Source organism: Apus apus, chromosome 1 (assembly GCF_020740795.1).
Source record: "Apus apus isolate bApuApu2 chromosome 1, bApuApu2.pri.cur, whole genome shotgun sequence".
Classification (NCBI taxonomy): Eukaryota; Metazoa; Chordata; class Aves; order Apodiformes; family Apodidae; genus Apus; species Apus apus.
Window position 1 is genome coordinate 79937572 of NC_067282.1, and position 26152 is coordinate 79963723.

General features: G+C 38.3%; 1 protein-coding gene across 2 annotated transcripts in view; it reads left to right on the top strand.

The window, feature by feature from the left end:
• The window catches only part of EPHA6 (EPH receptor A6), a 491879-nt gene that overhangs the window by 116709 nt on the left and 349018 nt on the right, over positions 1-26152 (top strand). For both annotated transcript variants that reach the window (XM_051635236.1, XM_051635153.1), the window contains exon 3: positions 15821-16484. In XM_051635236.1, the coding sequence (XP_051491196.1) occupies positions 15821-16484 (664 nt within the window). The remainder of the gene's footprint in view (positions 1-15820; positions 16485-26152) is intronic.

Here is a 26152-nt window from a genome sequence, read left to right on the forward strand (position 1 = left end):
CCAGGATGCCATTGGCCTTCTTAGCCACAAGGGCACATTGCTGGCTCATGGTCATCCTCCTGTCTACCAGGACCCCCAGGTCCCTTTCCCCTGCACTGCTCTCCAGCAGGTCAGCCCCCAACCTGTACTGGTGCATGACATTTTTCTTCCCCAAATGCAAAACTCTACACTTGCCCTTGTTGAATTTCATCAGGTTTTCCCCCGCCCAAATCTCCAGCCTGTCTAGGTCTCTCTGAATGGCAGCACAGCCTTCTGGTGTGTCAGCCACTCCTCCCAGCTTGGTGTCATCAGCAAACTTGCTGAGAGTACATTCTGTACCCTCATCCAGGTCGTTGATGAAGATGTTGAACAACACCGGTCCCAGTACCGACCCCTAAGGGTCTCCACTAGTCACACACCTCCAACTAGATTCTGCCCCATTGACTACAACTCTCTTGACTTCTTCCTTTCAACCAGTTCTTGATCCACCTCACTACCTGATCATCAAACCCATTCTTGATCAACTTATCTACAAGGATGCTGTGGGAGACGGTGTCAAATGCTTTGCTGAAATCAAGATAGACCACATCCAACGCTCTACCACCACCTAGTAATTTCCTCATAGAAGGCTATGAGGTTAGTCAAACATGACTTCCCCTTGGTAAAACCATGTTGACTGCTCTTGATGACCCCCATGTCCTTGATGTGCCAAGGACAAGTTATTCGATCACCTTTCCAGGGATGGAGGTGAGGCTGACCGGTCTATAGTTACCCGGGTCCTCCTTCTTGCCCTTCTTGTAGACTGGAGTGACATTTGCTATCCTCCAGTCCTCAGGCACCTCTCCTGTTACCCATGACTTACCGAAGATGATGGAGAGTGGCCTAGCAATGACCTCCGCCAGCTCCCTCAGCACCCTTGGATGCATTCCATCTGGACCCATCGATAGGTTTCAGCTAGGTGAAAAAGTCTTGTGCTTAAGATAGCAAAGTCAGTTGCTACCCTTGTAATTGCAGAATCTGGAAAGTAAAAGGACGATTATTACAAATTCTTAAAGGTAGAAAAAAAAAAAAAAAGGCTAAAAATTATCAATGTGTCTTTAAATATCTCCTGGAGTTAAAAGCATATGAAAGTATGTCAAGTTGCAATATATTTGACCTAATTTTTTGGTGTGCTTTTATAATGAAAATTGTGGATCAAGCTTGCTGTCCTCTGTTAAATACGGAGTTGCACTTCAACTCAAGCAGATAGAATGTCACTGAAGTGTCTAAGTATTACAGTAGTTTCCGAGTTTGCTATTGCTACAAGTGTTTTCTTACTGTTCTGTTTTTGACTTGCAATTTTCAGCCTTATATATTCCTTTGTGAATTTTGTGCCAGGCAGACACATGATACAGCCAGGTGGTCTGTGCTCGTAAAAAGGTCCTGAGACATCTGGTGGGGTGAATTGCGAGGTAGTCAAGTGTAGCTGACTTACCTGGTCAACAATAACAGTGGACAGTTAGAAATACTTCAACTCAAGGTCAATTTTTATTTTGGTTTATGGCATAAATGGAACAAATACTAGTTGAAGGCCAGGACATTTAATATTATTTTGGCTAGAAAGGGATCATATCTATGGGACCATGAGTCTCTGAAAAAGCTTCAAAATCTCTGCCACAAAAGGGTAAGAGTACTGTGAGGATGTCTTCATTAGGCATCATGTTCAATAGTAGTAAAGCATACGATGTGGTGGGACATTTCTACCTTTTATTTTTAGTTCTAATACATCCCTTCAAAGGGTTAAAAGATGAAGTTGTAATCATCCTTTATCCATCACTGAGAATTGGTTTCCTGGCAACTGCAGCTGACTTGGAATGACCTTCTTGGCCCCCCCCAGCCTTGGCCTTCCCTTGGACCCCTTGCCTGTCCTTGCCTTTAGACATTAGGAAGAAATTGTTTACCATGTGGGTGGTGAGCCATTGGAACAGGTAGCCCAGGGACACTCTGGAGGCCCCATCCCTGGAAGTGTTCAAGGCCAGGTTGGATGGGGATGGGAGCAACCTGATCTAGTGGGAAATGTCCCTGCTCATGCAGGATGGTTGGATCTAGATGATCTTTAACGTCCCTTCCAAGCCAAACCATTCTATGATTCCATCATCAGGACATTATGTTAATATCATAGGGCAAAGTAATAGTTAAATCTCTTCAACTCTTTAAGAGTGTTTTCTTCAGAAATCTAAACAACAGACCTACAGAAAAATATATTAAGATCTGTTCCTGTCTCATCATAGGAAGCTATTAACTGAAGCAATTCCTTCTAGCTGTTTTCTGATTTGACTGAACCTAAAGAGGTTGCTAACATACAAAAGAAGATAGCCTGGCCTACTCTGCCCAATATACAGGCATAACCAAAACAGTGCTCTGTGCGTGCCCACATAATTCCAAGTTGTGTGTGCACCACAAAGAATAGAGAGAATCTGCTTTACACAGTTTGAGTAAAGCTATATGAAACATTATTCCATCTACCAAAATAAACCGAAAGAATAAAGCGAATTTTTCTCCTTTTCTATCATTAGCTTTGCCAGAAAACTATTTAGAAAGTGTCTTTGTTTTTTATCTACTTGAAAAGATGCTTAATGGGGAGGGAAAGGCTGGAAGAGCACATGAATTACTAATTAATGTAGTTCATATTTTTTCTTCTTCCAACATATCTGACAAATGCAGCACAATGTAGAAAAGAGAAGATGTCTGAGGTTTCTCTGATGATACTGTACTCAGTTCTAGTGAACTGAGTGTTTTCTAATAGCTTCTAAGTACTATAGGATAATTAAGAGCTTGACAGTTCCTCCATCTGTGTGCTCAGAAACTGGATGAAAGGAAGGAGCACTGGGGAAGGGTAGCAGGTTGTTTTCTTACAGTACAATTTAAGAAGTATGATTGAGCCTGGGCTCCCCTAGGAGACAGTACTACTTTACAAGCTCTTGGTAAATAAGCAATTACATGGAAAGCATGAACAAACTGATTTGCTGAAAAACACTGGTTTTTGGCATTTTTCCCCTTTCTCTTCCTCTTTTGTTATCTTTCTGCTTTGGAGTTCAGAGACTAGATGCATAAGGCTGATATGGATAACATTTTATTTAAAAATATAAAATAAAATTAAACTTCTGATTTGTATGCTTTTATTTCTATATGTATTTTGGACAGTTTGTTAAAGGTACTTCCAACTTGTAATAAAAGTTATTCTGCAGAATTTTTAGGCACCACTCTGATTCAAACTAGAAAATGAGTGAAGTTGTAATGCCTATAGCTAGAATACGTAAATAAACACAGGAATTTACATGCATTTAAATTGAGCTGCTACCTGTATTACTCAGCTTGCTCCACTTCCAATAGTTTGTTGTTCTGCTCGTCTTTCAGAGTTTATTTCCAGAACTTTTGGCCAGGATATTATGTCACTGCTTCTGGCTTGTACTTGAGTGTATCAACATGATCACTTGCAAGCCAATAAATATGATTTTGCCTTTAATATTTCCCATAGCTCCAATCTTGATTTTCCCTCTTTTGATACTCAGAGTGATCAGAAGGACAAGTACCTTGGAAATAAAATTAAAAGCCTTGAATCATATTATTGGTACATAGCAATAAAACTTTTTAGATTGATGGTGAAAGGCATCAGGTGATCTGTGAAAGATGCGAGTCTAGAATAATTCAGCAGCAGTTTGGCGGCAGATTTCAGCCAGATTTGTGCAGTAGCAGCAGGCTACATTTCATTGGATAGCACAACAGTTGGAGAGGAACAAAGGGCAGTTTTGAAGGAGTTCGTTAGTAATGCACTTAAAGGAATATTGTTGTCCTGCAGTGAAGTTCTGAAGTGGCATCACTTCAGCTCACCGTGGATATGTCTGGTGTCAAATAATGGCATCTGCACTGATACTGCAAGCTCCTCATCACTATAACTTGCAGTGTATGCTGGTCAAAGTCAGTGATCTGTCACTGAACCTTCCTCTCATTATCTTTAGTCTTGCTTCTTTAGTTTTATGTCTTAGCTTGAATTAATGTGTTAGTGTTTGTAAAGCATTCCAAAGATTAAAAGCCTTATGTATTTGCTTTGTATAATTATTATTTGTAATTGTTTCTGTTTGGTATAGTTTTAATTGAAAACACTAATTGACTAGTACTAATTCAACAAGAAGCAGAAATGGCAGGAACTTTTTTTTTCTTCCCACCCTTTAGAAACACTAAACACTTTAGGAAAGAAGCCGGGGGAGATATGAAGAATGGAGGCAAATTCTTACAGGTTTCATTTCATCCATATTAGCCTCATTGACTGCTTGCTAATTCCAGTAATTCAAAAATGCCAGTGCCCACATAAAGAGATTCTGAGATCCACTGTTTTTCAGTGGGAAAACCTGGAGCTTGGACAGGCATTTATGCGGTTTCTGCTGTCACTAGTACTGAAATGCTTTTTTGTTGAGCGAGTAAGCAGGAAAGCAAACTGGGAAACTGAGTCATAGCCCGCTTTCCGGCTGTGCATATCCAGGACTGCTGTTTTGCCATGATTCGGTGGTATTGACTTCAGGATTTGCTGCTTGGAGTGAAAAAGGCAAAAGAGGGTATTTCTGCTGCTGAAAGGGAATTTCAAATATCAGAATTGAAGATTCAAAGCCTGGAAAGCAAGTAAAAGGGAACCAATATTTGGAACTTTGTGCATTTAAGTCAGTTTTTTGACTTGATGCAATGTGCAGTTTTTGAAGGAGTTAACTGGTACAAGCAGTCTCTTGACTGATAGTACTGCATCCGTTATATCATAAAGCAGACAAGGTCAGCTCACAAACTTAGGGCTGGGAATATCTCCTACCATGTGTCTCTCTCTGCTCTGATGTTTTTCTGGCTTGTCAGCAGGCCAGACCAGTTTGCAGGGTTGATGTGCATGGGAAGTAGGGTGTCACAATCCGATAGTCGGATATGTTGAGATTCTTAGCCATCCCACCAGGGCAAAATAAAGATAATACAATATTGGGTGCACAAATAGGTTTTTATTTAGGTACAGATCAGCTGGTAAGAGTTATAACTTTCTATTTGTCATAAGTTTATAATAAATGCAATAACTAAGCCTAAACTGCAAAAAGAGAAAGATCAGGAAACAAAATAAAGAGTTAAAGGAAAGTCACCACCCAGAGCTCCAGCGTTGTCTGGTTTGTCTCGTAGTAGAAGGGGAGTGCTAGTCTGAACTTAGCAGGCATCTGAAGACTGATGCTCTTCTTCGTACAGTTAATTCCTGGGATGCACCACAGCTGTTACCTAATCACCGTTCCACGTTTGCAGTGAAAGTTCTTCATCACCTGCTGTATTTCTTTGGTCCAGTTATTTGTATAGATGTCCTTGCTCAGTGCTAGCTGGTGCACCAATTGTGTGCCTCTTTCGTCTGCAATCTCAGCAATTCCCACACCAAACTCTCTGGTTTGCCTTCTGCATTTGCCACATCACAGGGGGTCTTGCCATTATCAATTGAGTAAAACCAGTTCAGTGGGTTGCCAAGATGTCTCTTTGTTAAACACTGCTTATCTCTTGGATGTCTCCAGACAAAACTCCAGACACCATAAGTGTCCGAATACGCTATTTATCTCTTGGAGGGCAGTCTGTGGACCAGCTCCTGTACTGAGGCTCACTGGATCAGAGTCAGTGCAGTACTGACATGGCTGCACAGAACTGACTGCAAACAGCTGAGTAAGATTAATAAGTGACCTCTACATTTGTGGAAATTTCTGAACTAGGAATGTATAGATTGCCTATATTTTTTTCTGTAAAGGTCCCTCCAGTTTTTATTTTTCTGTTTCAAAATACTTCTAAGACACACAAACATTTCCTGTAACATTATCTCTGCTATTTTGGGGATCCAGCAAGTGCCTCCAGGCCATATAACTGATGCAGCCAGCTATCATGCAGCATTACCAAAGTACCCAGTACGGTGGCTTCACTGAGCGGTATTGTGACATTCCTGCTCCAGTTACTCTGATTGTGCTAGGTGATTGGAAAGGCAGAGCTAGGATTGCTCCAGCTCCCCATATTCAGGAAATAGAGCAACCCAGCAGCAAATAAGTCTTCTCCTATTAGACAATTACTGTCTCTTGGAGCCTGAGTGTATTATACCTACAGTATGATTGATTTATTTTTTTACTTGTATTTTTTCTCAGTCTATATTTTTCTTAATCTAATTATAAGGAAGTATAAGAATTTTCACTTAGGTATTTTCAGTCATTATATCTCTTATTTATCTACCATGGGTGACAAAACTTGTTTCTTTTATACACTCATCAGTTATTCCACGACATACCCATCACATAAGTATTGCTGTTTAGAGCAATTGCATTCTGCAAGTATTCTTAGTTAATCCCGTAAATATTCAGCCAAGTGACTGAGGATTGCTAGCCTCATGTTCTCCTTAGCTTGCCAGCATCAGCATTATTCAGTGTTTTGTCTTAGCAGAGGGACTCTGTAGCTGCTGGTAGCCTCTCTGCTAATTGCAGCACACAGCTATAATGATCAGCTAGACTGAGCTCTGTTGCAGTAGCAGATACCTGTAAACCACTGTTTTCTATATATTTTTTTTAATTGTTATTTTATTTTTTTTTTCTGTAAAACAGAAGTTAGCAAGCTTTGGCACAGGTCCCAGAGATGGCACACAGGCACATTTTGAAGGGCACGCAGCAGGGTTGAGTGCTAAGAGCTACAATATCTTGAAAAGGTGTACACTTTCTGCTCTCACTTTCCATTCAATTCTGAATATGTCGAAAGTGTTGTGTTACACAGGGATAAGATGCCCCTGGAAAGGTGATCAGCAGCACTTTTCACCATGGAATTGTGGCCTCTCTCACCACCTCCTGAGGTTTTCCTAGTGTGTCTCATTTATAAAGAAAATTGCAATCTGGCATGCTATCCTTGCAGATCCTTGATGCATGTCATTGAGTGTTTTATAGTCCTTAACAGATGCTGGGAAACAATGAGTCTGTTTCCAGAAAGCTGAGGAGAATTGTGTTTCTTATATTTGCAGTTGCCTTCAATTATACGTTAGTTTATTATAAACAGCCTTCACATGTACATATATGTGTGAATTATTTTTTAATTTTTCATGGTATTTGTTTATGTATCCCTTTTCTGAACATGCTTTGCCTTTTTATGATATAGAATGGAAAGAAAGGTGTATTTCTATTCCTGGCTCCTATTTGATGCTTCTGTTTTATATTTTTCCCTGCCATGTCCAGACAGCAGAAACAATATTGTATGAGTAGCTGTTTCATTGGGGCATTATGATACTGTTGTCTAGATTCTGGTCCATCAAATGAATTGACTGCTTCAATAGTTTGAACCCTACAACAGATTATATGTTTTGAAATGTAAGCATGTTTTTTGTTATCTAGATCTTTTCTAGTATATACATCAAGGTCTGCGTTCAGAACCTCCGACTCCCTTTCTTCCACAATTCACTCTACAAAGCTCAAGCAGGGCTGTCCTGTTTTGCCTTCTGATCTCAAAGTCCTAGGCTGGCAATCACCAAGTGAGAGTCAATTGTTTCATGTTTCTGTATGTTTCATATATATGTTGGTCTCACTTGAATTCCAGGGGTCATACCCCAAATCTCACAAGGTCCTACTCGTCTTGGCCTGAAGAAAACATTGCTATGGAACAAAACAGTTTCCAGAGCAAAATTGGATCAAATGGAGCAGTTCATCCTCACAGTTATTTAGCATTCAGCACTTCATGTTAATAGGAGAAAAGAGACTCTCTGTTTTGGATTTTCAATTTTGAGTGAGTTAACAGCTTTTCTGAATCATCCTGGCCACTTCAGCCACAGAGGAACTGTTCCAGGGCCTAAGGCCTATTAGTGCTTGCATTCGGATGGAGAACACTGCTGCTGTATTTCCTATATTCTCTTGTTTACATTTCCCTATTTGTTATTTCTTTATTTGAATTTTGTTCTTCTAATTACATATATTTCTGCAGATTTTATGAGGGTTTTGCCATTGGCTGTGCTACAGTGAGCCTCTATGTCATGGCCTGTGTAGAAAATGGGTACCGTGTTTTCCTCTAAATATGTGTTGCACTTGTAGTTATAGTTCTACAGAGCTAATCTAAAGCATGCTATATACTTATATGCATCCCCTAAGCAACTTTAAATCAGCTTGATTTAAATGTATGACTGTAATTAGTTTAGTAGTTTAAGTGCTGTTATATTTTACTAGCTATGCCGACTTGTACATTCTAGGAAATATATTAATAGCTGTGGAGTTCTGTCTGCCCTTTTTTTTTTTTTAGGCATATTTCATAAGTTCAGTATTAGCACTTGTATTACTGGGTTTTGGAGGTCTGTGTTCACTTACAGATTTGTAGATCTTGGAAAAAAAGGTTGAGGTGAAGAAAAATAAGTTAGAGGGAATGGGGAAAAATATTAACACAATACCTTTAAATTACAGTAATTCTGCAGTTCTTTTTAATATTCTTTAGCTTTGCCATTTTCAGTGTCATATTTTAAATGCCAGCCATCTTGTAAAATGTATGTTTTCTAAGAGCGTTCATTTAAGAGAAGCTTTTTCCTGCAATTCAGTTATGTAGCATAGCTTGTTTTGCTTGAATGACACTTGCAGCAGCTAGATGTTTAAACCTATATTTGCAGGTAGCAGCCAGCAGCTGCCCACACCAAATTCAGGTCATTCTCTATTGTTTCCTAGCTTGGACCTTTCTGATCTCATTTCTATGGAGATCATCTCACTGGAGATAGTATAAGGAAATTTAAAAAACTTTTGAAGCTCCCTTCATTTTTACTATTCAGCTTGTTTCTATGGAAATGGGATCAAAAGATTGTCAGTAGTGAACAGTTGAAAGTGGGAATTCACTTGTAGATTTTAGACTCCTAGCTGAGAACTGCAAATACTGATGACCAAAGTTAGTAACAAAACCATTTATAAAAATGGTGAAATAGAAGAACCAATTAAAATATTAGAAAACATACCATCTGCTTTCTTTTTATCCTTTATTGGATGTCATAAATACAGAAATGCTTATTAAACTTTTATTGCATGAGTTTTTTTTGGACACATTTGTAACTTTCTCCAGAAGGTTTTTGGTGTTGTTTTTTTTGGGGGGGTGTTTTTGTTTTGTTTTTTTTTGTTGTTTCTTTGGTTTGTTGTGGTGTTTTCTTTCAGCAACAGTTTTATATAACATAGTTCATCCCCTTTACTAGGGGAGCCTGACCTGTTTCAAGTAGACATCTGTGGGCAACTAAGGGTGTACATCAGAAAACTGTCTTGCTACTGTTCAGGTTCAAATGCGAGCCTAAGTTTTTGTGTAAGAAATAGCTGACAGCTACATTTCCTAAATTACCTAGCTCTCTGAAAGCAATAAAGTAAGCCAGATCACTGTAGGATAAATCTTACATATTTAGTTCCTTGATTTAAAAGGAAATCTTTCTTCAGCTGCTAAGTTGATAGTAAGACTTAATACTGTTGATGACTTGCCTTCACAAGTGCTTTTTCTTAGGGGGAAGACGAATGCAGAGTGGCTGAAGCAACAGATTTAGCTCGCAATTCTCCTATGCTGTGTTCTTTTCAGACAGAACTTCTTCCTTCAATTATCATTATGGAAAGCTGATACTTTGTAGCAGAATATTTTGCCCAGGCATCCTGTTGTGTACTTAATATCCAAATGTGTTGCATGCGAAGTCTGCCATAACCTTTCCTTATTCCCAAGGGAGCTCAGGTGCATGTATGTTTAAGTGCAGAATCCTTCATTTTTAGAGACTTATTCTTTGAGTAAAAGGATACAGAGAAGAGGAAGGAAACTTTTGAACTTAGGGTATAAGTGCAGTAAAATTTGTTAGGGTAGATGGTCTCTTCCGTTCCTTAAACCTTTGAGTTAGAGTGTGGCCCTGAGTAACTGGTTCCAATAAATTTTCCTTTAAATTAAGTAGAATATCAAGAAAAATAATCTTGTGCTGTGCAAGATGCTAAAACTGCCATCCTAGATTACCAAACTGCTCCTGGTATCAGTGCCTGAATAACTGTTATCTGAGATTAAGAACTGATATTAATTCATTAATCAGTGTGACAACTTGCGGAAAAAGTGTCTTTCCCTACATGTGAAGTTATCTAGATATCAGCTTATTATGAAATAGACATTTCCAGCTGCTTGATATAACTACCCCTATTTGTTGAAAAGTTTCTTACAGTGAAGTTTGACATACAAATAAAATATTGTAATTGATTCTTCAAGCACAAATATGGCTGTCCCTTAACAGCAGGAATCGGCTTGGTGTTGCTTCTACTCATATGCCACAATGGAGACTGTCAGCGTGGGAAACAAGAGGCTCAAGTGACATGGTGGAGAAGAGCCTTCAGTGCAGGTCTTCGGGGGGGAAGATGTACTTACTATTCCTGGCTATGGTGCAGTGCCATGACCGCTCTCTGCTGCCCATGAGCAGCACCTGGGACTGGGAACATGCAGCTTCTCTGTGCTGCCACAAAGGGCTTGGAAGTAACACCAGGGGGAAGCTAATGTCTTCACAGTCCTTTCTGTTCTGTATTTCCCCTCTAATGCAGTGTATGGCTAGTACTGGGCAAATCATGCCAATCATCAATTTAACATCTCTTTTCTTTAAGCAGCACAATGTGACCTCAGTAAGACCTTGCTTAAGAGCAATGGTAGGAGTTTAAAGATAAGAGTCAAGATTGAGATCTTGTTGAAATAACTCTGATATCTTCAGGGAAATTGACTACTTCTCTGTACAGTGATATCACTGACACATTACAGTCTGATAGCAAAACATTTAAAAGTATGTGAAATGCAATCTCTCATTTTGTCATGTTCATACAGCCTTTAGTGATACAACCTACTGAATAAGTAATATATGTCTTGCTGATTTTGTGTATCTTTAGTGTTTTGTTTAAGAATAACAGAAAAGTGAGGGAGCACTAAAAACAGAGTTATGTATAGCTAGTACAGGATTGAAATTAGGTGATTTGCTTTTTATAGTCTTCTCCGTACAACTGGAGAAGTACAACTGTTAAATATTAGGAAAGTTCTAAAAATGAAACAGATTGTAAAGTAACTTGTAGAGATGTGAAAATAGCTGTGATTTTATCTAACTAAAATCTTAGTGTGGTTTGTAGCCTAATCTCATATTTTGTACTTCAATGTGACAAGTAATCTTAAAATCTTTCTACCAATCGTCACATTCCATTTTCTTCCATTTTAGTGACATTTACTCCTTTAAGCCACATGTGAAAGCAAATGTAACCTCTTATTCATGCTGATGTTGATTACAATGTTAAAATAGTATTTTGAAGTCTTTCCTCCAAAGCTTGTGTTTGCAATTTGTTCTTCATGAGTCCTGGAACTCCAGTTGTGAGAATCAGCTTTATGCTGCTGCTGCTGCTTCTGTCAACATTATCAGAGGTTTTCCTTGTTTGAAAGGAACATCATAATTTTTGAAAGTCATGCCATGCATTGGTACGCCCAGAGGCTCAGTTTGAAGGAAGTCTGAACTGTCAGCTTGTCTAAACCAGACAGCTTCAGCCAGCTTTTGTGCATGTCAGGTTAGGTATTCTGAGAGAAGCTATTTTAAGGTTTAAGCAAAGAATAGTTATGCACAACTAAAATGTTTAGAAATACTTTTGATTAACTAGGAGCTATAATATGAAATACACGCAAAATAAAACTGATATTTATTTGATAAACTGTTTGGCTTTTTGTTGTCATCACTGAATTTAACTGTTACCCTGTTTTTTCCTGGTTGTTTTTATCAGAAGAAAAATGCAACATTTTACATAAAATTAAAAGCAGCACATGGTTTTTCACCCAGAAATAATGTGTCCTTGTCAGAGACTATCACCAATTAAGTTCTGTCAGACTTTTCAGTAAGGGATATTGATGTTTTGCTTTGGTGGAATTCAGCACATTTGAACTCAGTATTTGGGAACAGTCATGAAGAGCGCATGCCAGCAAACCCAAAGCTGTATTTACGAGCATACCTGATACAGTATCTCTCAGTGAGATGGCTAGGTTGAAATGTTAGATGTACACCTTTTTCGAAAATACTTTTATTATGCTACTGCTTCTGTTAAACATTTTTTTGAAAATGCCTCTTAAATGTTATTCTTGCCCAGTGCATGAATTCTTATAAACAGAGAGTTGTTAGCAGGCTATTTGGGGCACAGTGGAGAGGCACAGGCATGAAGCATTCAAGGTCTGCTTTGAACTAAAGCACTGTCCATGTATGATCAGTCCATCTTGTTTCATTCTTTTAAACTATTGAAGTGCTGAGCCTTTACTTTCCTACAGAACGAATAGCTTTTTATTATTAACTACACAGTTAGCAGCTAACTTCAGGGCTTTAATTTCTTGAGTTCAAATTGAGATATTGAGTCAAAGTGCAAGAAATATTTTTTTTAAAGAATCTCATGGTAAAGGGAGGATATGTTGGATATTTTTTCTTACTATTTTTAAGAGGCAGTAGTATGTTAAGGCTGTTTTGCTTTGAGCTAGTTTACTCCAGTTCTGGAGACTACACTGGATTAAAAAAAAAACAAACCTATGTTGTCATTCCTAGTACTTTTTTATTCTGGGCTTAGCGTGGTGAGGTTTTTTGGTTTTGTTTCTTTTGTGGGTTTGGTGTTTTTGGGGTTTTTTTGAGACATCTCTGGAGCATGTGGCACATCCTTCTTTTAATGTGGCTTGATACACAAATAAGTGCAAAAAACTTCTGCTTCTGTTTGTTGTTTGTTTTGTTGGTTTTTTTCCAATTCTACATTGTGGTCATATTTGCGTTATGTACAAATGTGTGTAGTAATGCTTAAACTTAGGGTACATGTCTTATGTGTGAAGAAAAAAGTAGTTTGTCCTTAGCTCACGTAACAGATAAGATAAGCAAAATATGAGGATTGGTGTCTGAGAGACTTATCAGCTTTTTTTTTTTAAAGAACCTATTCTGGTGAAGCTGTGGATTTAGTTTATTATTATTTAAAATTAAAAAAAAAATAATATTTTTTTCAAACCTTCATGGCTTTGGAATTTTGAATCAATTCAAGCTGTGTGAGTTCATGCTTGAAAAAAGGGAAGAGGCCTGGCCCCTTTTTGGAAAAGGCCCCTTTTCCTTTTCCAAAGCCAAGATGTACTTGGGGCATTATATTCTTTTCTACTGGGCAGACTTTAATCATAGTTCAGTCCAATTTGGAGAAACCGGCATGAGAATCTGTGTGCTAACTAGTCCATAGTACAATTTTGACCAAATCTGAATGTTTTGGTCTTGCCATGAATGCTAAAGTACTAGGTTTACCCTTTCTGAATTTGAACAAGAGTCCAAAAGCCCTTGGCCATCCAAGAACCTCTTAAGAGTCAGCAGACTGTTTACTAAGGATTTGCTTTGTCTGGCTCTCTCATAAGAAGCATGTTTTGTGCTTCTTAACACAGTAGCTTCAGAGAAGGTGGTTGTTGTTGTTGTGATAGGAAGACTCTCCAGAACTTAGCCTGCTTTTCTACTTAGATCCCAAGCACATGCTGAAGGAATCCAGATCCTCTGATCACATCTGGCAGCACTTAGAATTTCTTTTTCCACATGAATTTTAGCCACCATTTTAAATGAAAGTTTCCAGACTCGTGTAGACATGGTACTTGAGGACATGCTCTAGTGGGCATGGTGGTTTTTTCTGGGTTTACAGGTAGACTTGGTGATCTTGGAGATCTTTTCCAACTGTGACAATTCTGTGACTCATGGAGTTACAGGTTGTTATTTTATTAATTTTTTCCTGTTGCTTCCACTGTGATAGATTAGTTCACTCCTAAAAGAAGGTGCACTCTTTTTGCACTTTTTCTCCTCCTCTCTTTTCTCACTCACATGTTGGTTTTGTGTGCTCTTGTGTTGTTTTTACATAAAGATTAAGTTAAAGGTCTTGGAGATATGCATGTTCCTCCACTTCCATATAGTGATGTTATTTGTTTTTAAAACTCAAAGTCAGCTTGTTTTCTACATGTTCACATGGGCCTCGAGTCATCTGATACCTGGGGATTTTTCTGAAAATGAGCACCTAACTCTTAAGTAGCATCTTCATCTTTCATCTTAGAGACTGACAGATAAATCTTTCTTTCCACAGTGTTTCTAAATGGTTGTTATTGTTTAAAAACCATAAACTGAATTTGTACTTCCTAAATTTTTCCCAATCCAGTAGGCCACAGGCCAACTGGACCTTCTTTGAAATACTGAATTAAGTAGGCAGGTATGAACATTCAGCTGCTCAAGTACTCAAAATGCATCTTTAGGAGTGTAACTTTAATTTTGATACTGTGTGTATTAAATCAGAAAAATGTGTGAGCTTGATGTATCGTGGGGCGAACAGAATTTGAAATTATTTGAACAATGATGAGTAAGGTTCTTAGAATTGCGTATAGTGCATAATTCAAATGTGCTTTGGCATGTTATGTGTGTACACCTGTATGTAATTAATAAAAAACTTTAAAATGTCATACAGTTAATTTAACCGAAGGAAAAACAAAATTTGAGAAAGCTGGTAAGAGTGAAGATACTCCATAGACTTTTCAACTTCTTTCTCAATTTTAAGCTCATACATCTTTTTTGCAGGCAAATAATTTTAACAAAATATGTATTCATAATAAATCTATTTCAAATATTCTAAACCATGAACATAAATAATGTATTTTTATGTTTCACAGTATTAAAATAATGTTGTGGGGCATTTTAAGTGATATTAATGAACAGGTTTTTGGCTTATTTGGAATATTAATGAACAGGTTTTTGGCTTATTTGGAATATCAATGCTATAAGACAACAGTACATCTAAAAGCCACATTAAAACTATAATTAGGTCTGTGTTTTCATTTAAAAAGCAACACTTACATCTAATGCTATGTTGATATTGGGAGTGATTAGTGGAAAGTTGATTCAATTATATCAAATCTATTTTGGGGATGTTGCTAATCCTTTAGAGTAGCAGATTTTGTAATAAATTGGGCATTTGATTAGCCTTTCATAGGTAGCATTTGGATAATTATTCAAAGATGTATGTTTTTTGAGAGCCTTTGTGGAGGAATTTCCACTGGAATTTGAGAACATTTTAGTGAAGTTGATGTAATGTAAAACCTTGTGGGAGGAGGAGGGGAGAAGAAAAAAATTAAATCCTCTATCTTTGAATTGTAAGAGAGATAATTTATAAAGACATGATGCCTGTGACAGATTTTTTAATTCACCTTATTTTAAGCGTTTTTTTAGTGGAAATCACCTGTAATACAAACCTTATGGAGCCAGAAATTTAACATCTGTATATATATGTACAGTTAAATGTTTCTAGGACAATTTTGTAAACCTGGACAACCTACACCAAACACCTCAGGCCCACCAAACTAGAGTGGTTGCATCTCAGCTGCTGACTGCTGCAGGTGCCTGGCCAGGGCTGTGTGCCTGATGTATGGAAATTGCTTGAACAGCCAGAGAGCCAACCCTCTGGCATGCCAAACAGGACTGTCCTAGCAATATTTTCAGTGTAGATGATTGATTCTCAAGCCTAGGAATGTTCTCAGACTTACTAGATTTGCTAATATAAACATGGCCAGTATTTCCCTCTACTACTTAGTAACATTAATTTTAAAATGTTTTTATTAATATAAATTTATGATAGAGAATCTAAAATAAAACTTGTTGCATTCTGTAATTGGTATCTGCTCTTAACTACTCTCTTTCACTAAAGTTTAAGAAAATAACTTTGTGTGCATGGGTGTGGGTGTATACATGGGCTCTGTGTATATGCATATGGATGGTACGTATTTTTCTTAGTTTTCAAACAATTTTATTTCTTTTCAGTGGGATTCCATAACTGAGATGGATGAACACAATCATCCCATTCATACTTATCAGGTATGTAACGTGATGGAACCAAACCAAAACAACTGGCTTCGAACAAACTGGATCTCCCGTGATGCTGCACAGAAAATTTATGTGGAACTGAAGTTTACTCTGAGGGACTGCAACAGTATTCCATGGGTACTGGGAACCTGCAAGGAGACTTTCAATCTCTACTACATGGAGTCAGAGGAGTCTCATGGAGTAAAATTCAAGCCAAACCAGTACACTAAAATTGACACTATTGCAGCTGATGAGAGCTTTACCCAGATGGACTTGGGTGACCGCATTCTTAAACTCAACACAGAAGTTCGTGAGGTTGGGCCAATAAACAAGAAAGGATTTTATCTTGCTTTTCAGGACATTGGAGCATGCATTGCTTTGGTCTCAGTCCGTGTTTATTACAAAAAGTGCCCTTTCACGGTCCGTAATTTGGCTATGTTTCCTGATACTATTCCAAGGGTTGATTCTTCCTCTTTGGTGGAAGTACGGGGCTCCTGTGTGAAGAGTGCTGAGGAACGTGATACTCCAAAATTGTATTGTGGAGCAGATGGGGATTGGCTTGTGCCTCTTGGACGATGCATCTGCAGTGTAGGATATGAAGAAGTGGATGGTTCCTGCCATGGTAAGAAAAAAGTCTTATGATGTTGTATGCACAGCGTATATCTCATTGTGTATTGAAAATATTGCATCATGTTTTCAAGGAATGTTGCTTGTCCAGAAATAAGCAAGGTTATTTGAAGTCATGGTATTGGGTATTGCTATAGTAACTAAAGATGACCCTCACTTGGTCTAACTTTAGGTGTCCACAGTGAGTTGATCAACTAGTCACCTTGACTCATTCTGTAGCTACTGTAATTAAGTGCTGGCTTTGGAGTAGGATTCCTCTAGCATGTTTTAGATATATATTGCAGGATGAGGTGAGCAGTGACTTAAAAACATCTTTTTTACCTCCGTATACCTAAAAAGAGAATCTAGGCAATTAACTCAGATTTTTCAAGATAAGCACATAAGGACAGTGGAGATTAATTCACCTGAAGAGATTATTTCATTGTTCGTGCTTCTGTAAAAAAAAGATTTTGAATGCCTTCATGAATAACATGCATGTTAACATAGTAGAAAATCATTAGGTATTAGGTTCAATTGGAGATGTTAGAAGCCCCATTCAGGATTAATGCAAAAAGCTTAAAATCACAGAATCCTAGGGGTTGGAAGGGACAATCAAAAGTGTTCAATATTGTTCAATCATAGTACATAAGTTATGCTATATATCTAGTACTGCTTTTTCACAGAGACTAATGTACAAATGTAATAAGACATTTTTTGTGAAGTAGGTATGAGTGCATTAGTTAGTACATGAGTGGTTTTTGCCACTGTCTTGTATCTTAGGAGTTGTCTATCTGAGGATAGCTGTGCTTGGTGAGTTCAAGAATATTGCAGGGACTGTATGCTGTGCTGTTACATATAGATCAACACAGCACTGCACCTTGTCACTATTAGATCACTGGAAAGATGTTTCAAATCAAGGTTTCAACATGGAAATTCACTACAAAGGGGAATGCAGGTTCTTCCCTTAACAGCCCCTCATTTTTATAGGTAGACAATGAACACACGCAGGAGCAAAGAGTATGTCTTTTGCACAATCCAAGTGTTGTTGCACCTCTCTTTCCTGCTCTTGGAAGAGTGGTTGTTTGTTTACCTTAGTGATAACTGGATTTCATGTATAAATGGGAAGATGAAGTTTACTTAAACTTCTGTGCTGTTTAGAACACCAATGCATTGCTAAAAGTTGGTAAATGCTGTGTTATACTTGAGTAAAGCCCAGGATCTGTATGCAATTTGAGACTACTATCTATGAAGAACATGCATTTGAGACTTATTTTCCACTTATCAGGACTGCTGGATAGATGACAGATACTTCATCATAAAAGGCATGCATATTTTCATCCTGCAAAGTTTCTTAGTAGTTAGTTTTTAGCTTCAGAAAGAATTACTAAAGGATATGTGTAATTTGTATGTTCTTCTACTGTACGTAACAGTTTCAAAGTGACTTGAAAATCACATACTTCAGTAGCTACTGAGCTACCACTCTGCTTTGCTTCAACATTTGTTTTCTCGCAAAAATTAGAAGAGTCCATATCCATAAATTACACAAGGGATATGGCTGTTGCCCAAATATTTTGCTTATGAGCCTCAGATTTGAGGATATTAGGCAATGCTGCACAGCAGCCTTGGATAATATAGAGCACTAAAGCACAGTATGCATTATAATCAGAAAATGAAATTTGCTTTGCTGCATTATTTTGCTGGTTTTAATAATCAAAATACACTCATGGTGCATTGCCATTACTGGAAGCAAGGATAATTTTGTACATAAGGTCAAAAGGTTTCTCTCTTAATAGGATAAGGATTTTTTTCAAGACATTGATGCTCAATGAATTTATGTCCGTTACGTGAGTAAGTCATATTCTAGAACTGTACCTACACAATATAACCAGCAACAAAGGCCCTCAAAAAAGTCAGGAAACTTCTCTGCTGTGCATTGACTCCACTCGTTTATTCAATTGGCAGTTCAGTCTGTTGCTGAACAGGCAACTCTTAAATGATAAGAAATATCCTAAAGTCATGAGTATTTGCTTTAAGAGTGATACATCACTATTTTAGAAAACTATAGTCTGATAGAACTTCCATGTCTTTTGAAACAATTTTCATAGGTGTCTCATGTTGTCCTTTTAGTCATCTTCAGCATGTTTTAATAAGAGTACTACTTTTTCTGACAGTTTTTCAGTCTGTCTTGCTTTCCTTCATTAATGTCACGCCTAAGGCAAACCCAAATGGATAAGATACTTTCAGAACTGAAGAGCAACAATTTAATTTCACTAGTGCCCACTCTTCAATTCTTGTGCTTAAACAATGAGTAAGAAGGGTTACTGTCCAGCTGGTCACGTTGCCCTTTATGCTAAAGCTGCTGGTAGAGGTGCATGCCCAGGCAGCTGGGAATGTATTTTATACTGCGACTGTTTTGAACATGGTGGTCTGAACCAAGATCACCACCAGTGTTGAGAGTAATCTTTCAGACAGTCTTAATGTCCTATTTTGAGACTTTGATTCTTGGCTGAGGCACATAGCACAAGTTTAGAGTTTAAAAGGTTTTTCAGTTATCAATACATCTTCAATTAATTCTGTCATACCCGTTAAATCATGAAATTCCTGAACATTACTAACTTTCTAAGGGAAAAATTGTAAAATTTACATTTAGCTTCTTTTTGTATAAGCAGGGGGGGACTGAAGGTTGGTGGGGAAGAGAAAAGAAGCCACTACGTCTTAGGTCTGCTAAGACCTCTGAGGTGTGCTTAAACAGTCTTAATGTCTTCTAGGTGACTCCCCCAGAGCCCAACCCAAAGCCCTTCTGTCCCTCCTTTTCATCTGCTGGAGTTAAAAATCTGAGTCTCAGAAGTATTTTACTTTGTTTTGTCAGTGCTTCTCCCAGACATCCTCTGTGACATAGCCAAAACTTGCAAAGGGTATCAAACTTTAAATTACACACCAGCACATGGCTCAGTGGGGAATAATAAGGTCTTTGGGGTGAATATGGCTTATCTGTCACAGAATTTAAGGAGTAAAATTGTGTTTTGATATTTGTGGAGATACAAACTCTCTATTCAGGAAGAACTAAATGGTATAAAAATTCATATTCTGCCTTTGTCATTGCTTATAGTTTCACAAAGCAGCATGAATGGGAATAAAGTCTGATCAGTTTTACCACTGTTATTAAAATCATAGGGAAGCAAGTGGCAACTGAAAATGACCTAACTGGCAACATTTCAGTTAATTCAATATAGGTTGATTTTATACGAATCTCTCTTTATCTGTGAATCTATCAGTATATTCCCTACCTGTTGTATTTGCTTTTAAAAGAAGTATTATTTCGAGTGAAAACATTATTTTAGACTGAAAGTGTCTGAGAAGAATTCACAACTGGATTAAAATATCCATACTTATTAAACGTATACCCCAGTGTGTCTAGGACAATTCAGAGACACATTGATAGAGAATTTTTCATTAATTTGGGGACTGTCTTCCTTTGCTGAATTCAGTGGGGAAAAAAGTCACATTGATTGAAAGTGTTTCACAGTTATTTGTGTGTCACAAACATTTCTTAATGGCATAACCAGAAAACAATCTGTCATTCTTTGATTTACATTTAATGTTGAGATTTTTTTTCCTCAAGATCATGAAATAGCAGCAGCATTCACATATTTTCCTCTTTCTTTAGGGATTAAGAGACAAGTTAGTACCAATAATTTGGCAATGCTATTAAAAACTGGGAATCTAATGTGAAGTGCTTGCTTTGCTAAATCATTCTTACCAGCCCTATTCACAAGTCATAGCATAGAAGGAGGAGGTGCTGCACAGGACTTTAAGAAACATCAATTAAAAATAGCAAGTTCAATGTAATATCTTTTCTGAATGTCAGTGCAAGATGTGTTGTGCTAAATTTAACAAATGTATACTATATATAGCCCATATCAGGGAACACTATATAAACTTAATTACAACAGTTCAGGTTTTTTTAGGTATGATATAGTAATAGTTGTGTTACTGTTAACTGAAGTCTGATTCTTTAATGATTTACGAAAAATTATGTGATTTATTCAAGGTTAGCAATTAACTGCAGAGAAAAAGTCAATTATATATAGCAAATACTTATTATTATAGTAATTTCAGAATTTAATTTAGGTTCTTAAGTAATCAAACACTATGCAAAAGTATATTTTAACTGTAAAAAGTTGTTTGTCAGGGACAGCCCTCCTCAAGGATAGTAGTACTGTTGAAAAAAACTTTAAAATTTAAAACAACAGGCATTGACAGACTCACCTATTTTATTTTAATTAAAACAAAGCTAGAAGTGGGAATGTAAAGTTCAAATTCTCTGAACATAAGTTGACTGGACACCACTTAGTAGTGATTAGGCATTGGAATGGACTTCCCAGGGAAGTGGTGGAGGCATCATCCCTGGATGTGTTCAAGGAAAGGCTGGATGTGGCACTTTGTGCCGTGGTCTAGCCGATGTGGTGGTGCTGGTCAAAGGCTGGACTTGATGGTCTTGGAGGTCTGTGATTCTGTAATGCCTAAATTGCAACATGGACAGTGGAATTAAGTCCACCCTCAGCAAGTTTTTGACAAAAGCCCAAGCCGTGTGTTTGGAAGGGAAGCCATCCAGAGAGGCCTTGACAAGCTTGAGAGGTGGGCCCAACTTCATGAAGTTAAACAAGGTTGAGTGAAAGGTCCTGCACATGGGTCAGGGCAATGCCAAGCACAAATACAGGCTGGGCAGAGTATGGATTGAGAACAGGCCTGAGGAAAAGGACTTTGGTATGTTGGTTGATGAGAAGCTCAACATGAGCCAGCAATGTGTGCTTGCAGCCCAGAAAACCAACCATGTCCTGTGCTCCATCAAAAGAAGTGTGGCCAGCCGGTCAAAGGAGGTGATTCTCTCCCTTTACTCTGCACTTTTAGGACCCCACCTGTAGTGCTGTGTCCGGTTCTGGAACCCCCAACATAAGAAGGACATAGAGCTGTTGTGATGAGTCCAGAGGAGGCCCACAAAGACAATCAGAGGGCTGAAGCATGTCTCCTGTGAAGACAGGCTGAGAGAGTTGGGGTTGTTCAGCCTGGAGAAGGCACCAGGGAGTCCTTATAATGCCCTTCCAGTACCTGAAGGGGGCCTAGAGGAAGCTGAGAAGGGACTTTTTAGAAGTGCATGTTGTGACAGGGTAAGGGGTAATGACTTTAAACTGGAAGAGGATAGATCTAGGTTAGACATTAGGAGGACATTCTTCACAGTGAGGGTGGTGAGACACTAGCACAGGTTGCCCAGGGAAGCTGTGGATGCCCCCTTTCTGGCAGCATTCAAGGCCAGGCTGGATGGGGCTTTGAGCAACCTGGTCTAGTGTGAGATGTCCCTGCCCATGCAGGGGGGTTGGAACTGGATGATCTTTAAGGTCCCTTCCGACCCAAACCATTCTGTCATTCTTTGAATGCATTGAGCATTTGTTTAATTGAAGAAACACTTCTTTCTGCTATTTATTACTCAAATTTGTGGTAATGTTTCAATGTTAGTTTTTCAGTCTTGGCAGCCTATCTTCAGCCTTTCCTTTTGATTGAATTTGAAAATATTTTAATTTTGCAAGTACGACCTGACCTGGTCCTCATATACATTCCAATATAATGTACTGGATTACCAAGGAGTTAATGATACAGTCATGGTTCAGTTACTTGGCTGCTGGCATAAAACAGAAGAGAAAAAAAATATATACTTTAGTGTGATAAATTTCCACATAGTTACAGAGATACAAAAAGAGTAAGGTTCCTTTTGTTTTTTCTCCCAAGTATTTATATGCTCATGGGATATACTCTTCTTTGCCTTTCTGTAAGTACCAAAGGAAGACTTGTAAAGGAAAGCTGAGAAAGTTCTCTTGGCCCTGGAGTAGATCCCTAAGACAGAGAGTATAATTCCCTGGCAACTCTCTTGAATACCCAGAGATGGGGATTTCTCAGAAAGGCTGAATAAGTGGTGGACTGACAAGATCCACTGGCTGTTCTTTTTCTGTTGTGAAATGGGACAGGTGTGGAAGCTCCTGGGACTTCTTCCAGTGTTATGTCTGTGTTAGCTGATATGTTTTGTCTCCTAAGCACTACAGATAATTTTCTTGCAGATGGAACTTGCTTCAATTCTCTTAAGTACCCTTTTCCTTTCAAAATACAGAGCAGACAAGTAGGTAGAATGATAATATAAACTTAGAATTTATTTTTTTAATCTTCCAAGTGAAGCCTCATTTCTCCCTGAAATTCAAGCCTTTTGATTTTCTACTTTCAACTGAAACCTCAAGTGAAACTTCACAGTGAGCCCACTTCAAAGACAGTCACTGCAGTGTGCACATGCAGCGCAGAATCTTGTGCAGAAAAGCAGTGTGGATTTTTGAAGGAGCAGGAAGGGAGGTAGGCAGGAGCATGTGTAGAGTTGACATGGAAAAAGTTAGAAAGAGTGGTCAGGCATGGCAATCATAGAATCATAGAATCGTCAAGGTTGGAAAAGACCATCAAGGTCATCAAGTCCAACCATCTGCCCTACAACTTCTAACCACTAAACTATCTCCCGAAACACCACATCTACATTTAACACCTCCAGGGATGGTGCCTTCACCACCTCCGTGGGCAGTCTGTTTCAATGCCTCACCACTCTTTCTCTGAAGAATTTTTTCCTAAGATCCAGCCTCAACCTCCCCTGGCACAGATTGACCCCAGTGACAATATATTTGTCAGTGTCAACTCTGTCATTATGTTATTATATTCTGTGGTTATTATATATAATGCCCTTGTAGCTAAGAAGGCCAATGGCATCCTGGGGTGCATTAGAAAGGGTGTGGTTAGTCGGTCAAGAGAGGTTCTCCTCCCCCTCTATTCTGCATTGGTGAGGCCGCATCTGGAGTATTGTGTCCAGTTCTGGGCCCCTCAGTTCAAGAAGGACAGGGAACTGCTGGAAAGAGTCCAGCGCAGAGCCACAAAGATGATTAAGGGAGTGGAACATCTGCCTGATGAGGAAAGGCTGAGGGAGCTGCGTCTCTTTAGTTTGGAGAAAAGGAGACTGAGGGGTGACCTCATCAGTGTTTACAAATACGTAAAGGGTGAGTGTCAAGAAGATGGAGTTAAGCTTTTTTCAGTGATGACCAGTGATAGGACAAGGGGTAATGGATGCAAATTGGAGCATAGGAGGTTCAAGGTGAATATCAGAAATTTTTTTTTTACTGTGAGAGTGACAGAGCACTGGAACAAGCTGCCCAGAGAGGTTGTGGAGTCTCCTTCACTGGAGACATTCAAAACCCTCCTGGACGCCTTCCTGTGTGATGTGCTCTAGGTGACCCTGCTCTGGCAGGGGGGTTGGACTAGATGATCTTTCGAGGTCCCTTCCAACCCCTAGGATTCTGTGAAGAATATATACAATATAGAAAATAAATAATAGTAAATTATCTTATATTATTCTTTATTTGCTCTGCACCCTTGCAGGACATGTTTTGTTTAGCAGGCATCCCTTGACAACATCCCAGAGAGCAGGGAGGGTGGGAAGGGTATAAAATTCTTCCTCCTCCTTGGGTGTCAAAGGGGGCAGCTGTATATCATAATCTCTTCTACAATGATATCTTCCAAAAATCATTTAAGTGTTTTTTGAACAGTACCTGTGGCTTCTTGTTCAATTCAAAAAAATATTAAATAGTTCCATCATTGTTGAAAGCAAGCAGCTGTATAATTTATGGAAATTTATAGCACATTCCTAAATACGCAAGTGCGCTGGAAGGGATTCACACTTTTTTACTGCACTTAAGAAATTATGGTTTATTTGCATAATTTATGTGAGTTCAGTGTTTTCAGTGGTAGTACTTAAGACCTTTGTGATTATTAGCAATGTTTATTTTCCACTGAAAAAAAATGTACTCTTCAGCCTATGTAAGGCTACACAACATCGTGAACGCTCACTGTGTATTTTACCTTGCATTCTGAATTCTTGAATTCTGAAAAGTAGCATTGCAGTTTGAAATTCCAAGTTCTGTTTTTAGGTTGAGCCACTAAATAAGTCCTATGAATAAGTCCTATGAGGAGCAGCTGAGGGAGCTGGGGACGTGTAGTTTGAAGAGGAGGCTGAGGGGAGACCTCATTGCTCTCTACAACTACCTGAAAGGAGGCTGTAGGGAGTTGGGAGTTGGCCTCTTCTCCCAAGTGAATAATGACAGGATGAGAAGAAATGGCCTGAAGCTGCACCAGGGGAGGTTTAGACTGGATATTAGGAAGAATTTCTTTACCCAAAGAGTGGTTGAACAGTGGAACAGGCTGCTCAGGGAGGTGGTGGAGTCACCATCCCTGGAAATATTTAAAAGAAATATAGATACAGTGCTTAGCAACATGATTTAAGCACTGAACAGGTAAATTAGATTATAGTAGGGGGATTTAGGTTATGGTTGGACTTGGTGATCTTCAAGGTCCCTTCCAACCAGGATGATTCTATTATAAAGAGGTTTAAAGCATAATCCAAGAACATGCATGAAAAAAATTGAGTTGTGGATAATAGCCACTCTGTAGGTAACAGTATAGAAAAGCAATTGATGATGATTTGTTCGAACCTTCTAAATATACTTAACCACATATAACTGCAAAAAATCAGAACTCAAGAACTGTATACATTGGAAAAAAAGTATGCGTTTACAGTAGATTAACATTTAAGTGATTATGTGTAAGGGGGCAAAGGGGGGGCATCACAGACACTGCTAGTCGGACTTTCTTGTTTATACATACTGGTTTTAATTCCTGAATGCCAGGTCAAGTGCCAAATAACTTCATGCAGTATCTCATTTTCATTTGCACTGTATATTTTTCCACTTGGACATAAAGAATCCTTTTGTCCTTAAGGCTTGCAATTAGTATGAGTTGAAAATACCATTGGTGCCTAGCTGGAGTAGGAGAAAAATCTGGTGCAGTGGACCATGTGAAATGAACATGATATTTAATATCATAATATCTCTTTTTTTAGTGAGTTGGACCAGTCTGAAGGCATCTGACTTTACTGTATTTGATCACTTTGCCTTTTTCTCAAGATTTCTAGGTTGGTTTGATGGCTTTTATTTTTGTTTAGAATTAAATGTTGCACTCTTTCTTATACACTGGGTACTAAGCTAGGTCCTGCAAAGGTCTTGGAAATACATACTTTTTTGGGTGCTTTTTCTTTTTGTGGGGAGATTTTTTGAGGTTTTTGGTGTTGTGTTTTTCTTAGTTGTAGCATTATGATACCTTCTTTTCAGGGTCTTAAAACCAAGGATATTTCTGAAGTTTGTTACTGACATGATTTTTTTTTTTTTTTTAATGCAACAAAACGTTAGGAATAAAATAAGGACCGAAGGGCACCTATTTTCAATGACTGCCTGGGTTAGCTGCCATTAAAGTCTCAGTGCTTATAAATTCATGTTATACCTCAAATCCACCCTTTTTCACTTAATGTACAGACATTTGTGGATTTGTTCAGCCAACAAATTTTAGCAGAACAGATTTGATAACAGAGTTGGAAAGGGGTGCCGCTTCAGAAGTGATGATTTAACAAATTAAGCAAACACTTTTATGTAGGAAAGAAAACTGCACTAATAATAACTGAATACAAGTTGATTGCACACTTTTGTCTTATAGTGATTTATCTTTCATTACTTCAGCCAAGTAAGGAACCTTATAAAATCCACTATCACCTGCTTT